The sequence below is a fragment of the Austrofundulus limnaeus genome, unplaced genomic scaffold (assembly GCF_001266775.1).
Source record: "Austrofundulus limnaeus strain Quisiro unplaced genomic scaffold, Austrofundulus_limnaeus-1.0 Scaffold422, whole genome shotgun sequence".
NCBI classification, from domain to species: Eukaryota; Metazoa; Chordata; class Actinopteri; order Cyprinodontiformes; family Rivulidae; genus Austrofundulus; species Austrofundulus limnaeus.
Window position 1 is genome coordinate 349,852 of NW_013952824.1, and position 3,436 is coordinate 353,287.

General features: G+C 44.1%; 2 protein-coding genes across 2 annotated transcripts in view; one reads left to right on the forward strand and one right to left on the reverse strand.

The window, feature by feature from the left end:
- ccdc51 (coiled-coil domain containing 51) overlaps positions 1 to 3,436 on the reverse strand; it is a 9,894-nt gene that overhangs the window by 5,283 nt on the left and 1,175 nt on the right. The window lies entirely within an intron of this gene.
- LOC106529096 (zinc-binding protein A33-like) overlaps positions 7 to 3,436 on the forward strand; it is a 4,611-nt gene continuing 1,181 nt past the window's right edge. The window contains exon 1 of the mRNA XM_014024434.1: positions 7 to 1,702. Coding sequence (XP_013879888.1) covers positions 474 to 1,702 — 1,229 coding nt within the window. The 5' untranslated portion in view covers positions 7 to 473. The remainder of the gene's footprint in view (positions 1,703 to 3,436) is intronic.

Here is a 3,436-nt window from a genome sequence, read left to right on the forward strand (position 1 = left end):
ATTTTAGTAAATAATAATTAAATGTTTACTTAGTAAAGTATTTGAGTAACATGACGTCTTTCTTTGCAGTTTTTCATTAAAATATGTGTTTTTTGTGAACGCATTTTAGCGGTTCTCAAAGCTGGGTTCTGGGCCCACTCGGGGGTCATAAATAAACAAATTCAAGGACTTATGAAAGTTTATGAACAGCTAATTAAAAAAACATTTAAAGGCTTGTTTCCCACAGAAGCTGTGTTGATGCAAGGAGTTAATCTCTGAGTGTTTGAAGTCAAAATGAAACTGAAACCAAGAAATCTCCCTTCAGCTGCTGACAGAAACCGAGTCTCGTCTCTGAAGGAAGCAGCTCCTCTCGTAGTTTTACATTTCTTCTCCAGATAAGGAAGGCAAAATAAAAGAAGAAACTTTTATTCTAAAAGGAAACTTCCTGTTTCTGCTTTCTGTGGTTTCAGCTTCTCCCATAAAAGAAGAAAAAAATGGCTTCCCGCGCGGAGCTCTCCTGCCCCGTGTGCCAAGAAATCTTCAGAGATCCTGTCGTCCTCTCCTGCAGCCACAGCTTCTGCAAAGCCTGCGTGGAGACCTGGTGGAGGGAGAAAYAGATAAACCAGTGTCCGGTTTGCAAAGACTTCCCTCTGGCGAGTAACCCACCTATGAGTCTGACGCTGAAGAACCTGTGTGAGGCCTTCCTGCAGGAGCCGAAGTCCAGAGCTGCTTCTTCTGGGCCTGAGGACCTCTGTGTTGTGCACCTGGAGAAGCTGAAGCTTTTCTGTCTGGATCACCAGACGCCGGCGTGCGTGGTGTGCCGGGATTCCAAAACGCACAGCGGCCACAGGTTCAGGCCCGTCGACGAGGCCGCGTKGGACCACAGAGACCGGATCCAGGAATCCCTCGGGCCCGTTCGGGAGAAGCTGAAACTGTGCGAGCGGCTGAAAGGAACCTGCGACCAAACTGCCARACACATCAAAGCCCAGAGCAGGAAGATGGAGAGGCAGATCAGAGAGCAGGTCAGGACGCTGCATCGGTTCCTGCAGGAGGAAGAGGAGGCCAGGGTCACGGCTGTGAGGGAGGAGGAGAAGCAGAGGAGTAAAGYGGTGAGGGAGGAATCTGAAGCTCTGAGCAGACAGATGTCTCTTCTGTCCAACACCATCAGAGAGACAGAGAAGGAGCTGCGAGACCAGGACGTCTCCTTCCTGCAGAGGTACAAGCAGACGTCAAACAGAGTGCAGCAGCGCCACCTGCTGRACGATCCCCAGCTGGACTCTGGAGCTCTGATGGACGAAGCCAAACATCTGGGCAACCTGAGCTTCAACATCTGGATCAGGATGATGGACGTGGTTTCCTGCGCTCCCGTGACTCTGGACCCGAACACGGCCCACCCGGGCCTCGTCCTGTCCGAGGACCTGACCTCCCTGAGACACGACRAGCGGCAGGAGCTTCCRGACAACCCAGAGAGGTTTGACGTGGACCGGGCCGTCCTGGGTTCTGAGGGGTTCACATCTGGGATCCACAGCTGGGAGGTGGAGGTGGGGGACAGCACCAGCTGGGGTCTGGGCGTCGCAGCAGAGTCCGTCCAAAGGAAAGGGGACACAAAGGCTGGACTGTGGACCATCAGGTTCTCTAACGGTTTATATGAAGCCATCTSTCCTTTGGATCAGCAGATTCTTTTCAACCTGAAGACCCTCAGGAGGATCAGAGCCAGTCTGGACTGGGAGAAAAGAAAACAGTTGTTCTGTGACGCAGATTCTGAAGCCCACATATTCACCTTTACGCCCAACTTGACCGAGAAAATGTTCCCGTACTTCAGCGTTAAAAAGCAACATTTAAAAATACTACCAAAGAGGGTCTCTGCAGACGTATTGTTTACAGGAGAAACTAACTCTAGATGGTTTCTTTTATATTTAAAAATTAAATTTTGGGGGGGATTTAAGGGTATAATTCAGTAAAATTAAAGGTGATGTTGGAAGTTGTCATTCTAACCTGGACTAAGACTTTTGGCTCTTATTTTACAGGGGCRGAGCTAGAGGGGTGGCAGGGGTAGCCCTTGGTTGACCACCCCGAGTGCCACCCACAAATAGTTGACAAGTGGGTGGGAATTATGGATTTTTTTTGCATTTTCATTCTCTGACGCTACTGTWCWGTATACATTTTCAGCTGTGTATGTTTAAAAAAGGCTGAAATATAGCCCTTTGTAACATTAGCATTAGTTGTTAGCTYATTTGGGATTAGCATTGGCAATTGGTATGTGATCATTCTTAGCTACTCCACAACAAATTTCATCTCAATAAGTCTTAAAATGGCTGAATTATAGCCTTTTAAAGTTAGCTAAGGTGGCCAGCTTGAATTTTTGATTAGCATTTAGAATTTGGTAAAGAATGTTTTCGATTAATTCTACACTAATCTTCAGCTTTGTATGTCTAAAAACAGGTTGTTATTGGTATTTAGCATGTATTTTTTTAGATAATTCTATATGATCACACATTTTCAGCTGAAGATTTCTTGAAACAGGTGAATTAAAGCCTTTTRGAGTTAGCAGTGGCAGCCATGTTGAATTTCCAATACAGAGGGCTTTTCTGGGTTTGTATGCTTCGCCCCTTAAAACCACCCTGGCCACCACTGTGCCACTTCTTGAAAAGAAGTCTAGCTCCACCTCAGTTATTAGAAATTAAAACTCGAGCAGGTTGTTGGTGTCAGAGGTCCAGTTTAATCCTGGTTCAGGTTGATCTGAACCAACAGGAATTTTGCTCCTCTGACTTGTGGGGGTCCTGCAAGGCTTCATTTTGGGCCCACTGCTTTTTAGATGTTAACTTAAATAAGGCTCTTTGTGTTTGCTGCTCCAAATTCTCTCCAAACTTTTAAATATTTGCTCAAGATCTGAGTATTGGGGCCTGGGTATGAGAATATTCATTTYTCTTTTAATYACRAGAATAAAGTCATAATATTATAAGAACTACAGGAAAAAGCAGTYTTACCACAGCATTAATATGAGGAATTTTGATCATTTTATGAAGTTATAATTTGGGTATTGGTTTTACAAATAAGGAAATACTTATTCTTTAACAAATTATCATCAGTAGCAAGCCTTTGAAATTATTGTGTCTATTTTGAAGACGTTATTCTCGTAATATTTCAAATTTTTGTAATGTATTGACATTATTCTCGTAGTCTTGCCGTGATACTCCATTGTAGGAATAAAGACGTATCTTGAGCAAACATTTAAAAGTTTGGAGGGATTTGGAGCAGCAAACACAAAGAGCACGACAGGTTTTTATTTAAGTTAACTTCTTAAAAGCAGTGGACCCAAAATGAAGCCTTGCGGGACCCCCGCAGGTCAGAGGATATTCCTTTGAATCAAGCAGAGCTGATGGTTTTTAATTTGTTTTGTTTCAATTTTTTTTTACCTTTTCTTTTAATAATCTTATTGTTTTTGACTGAATTGGAC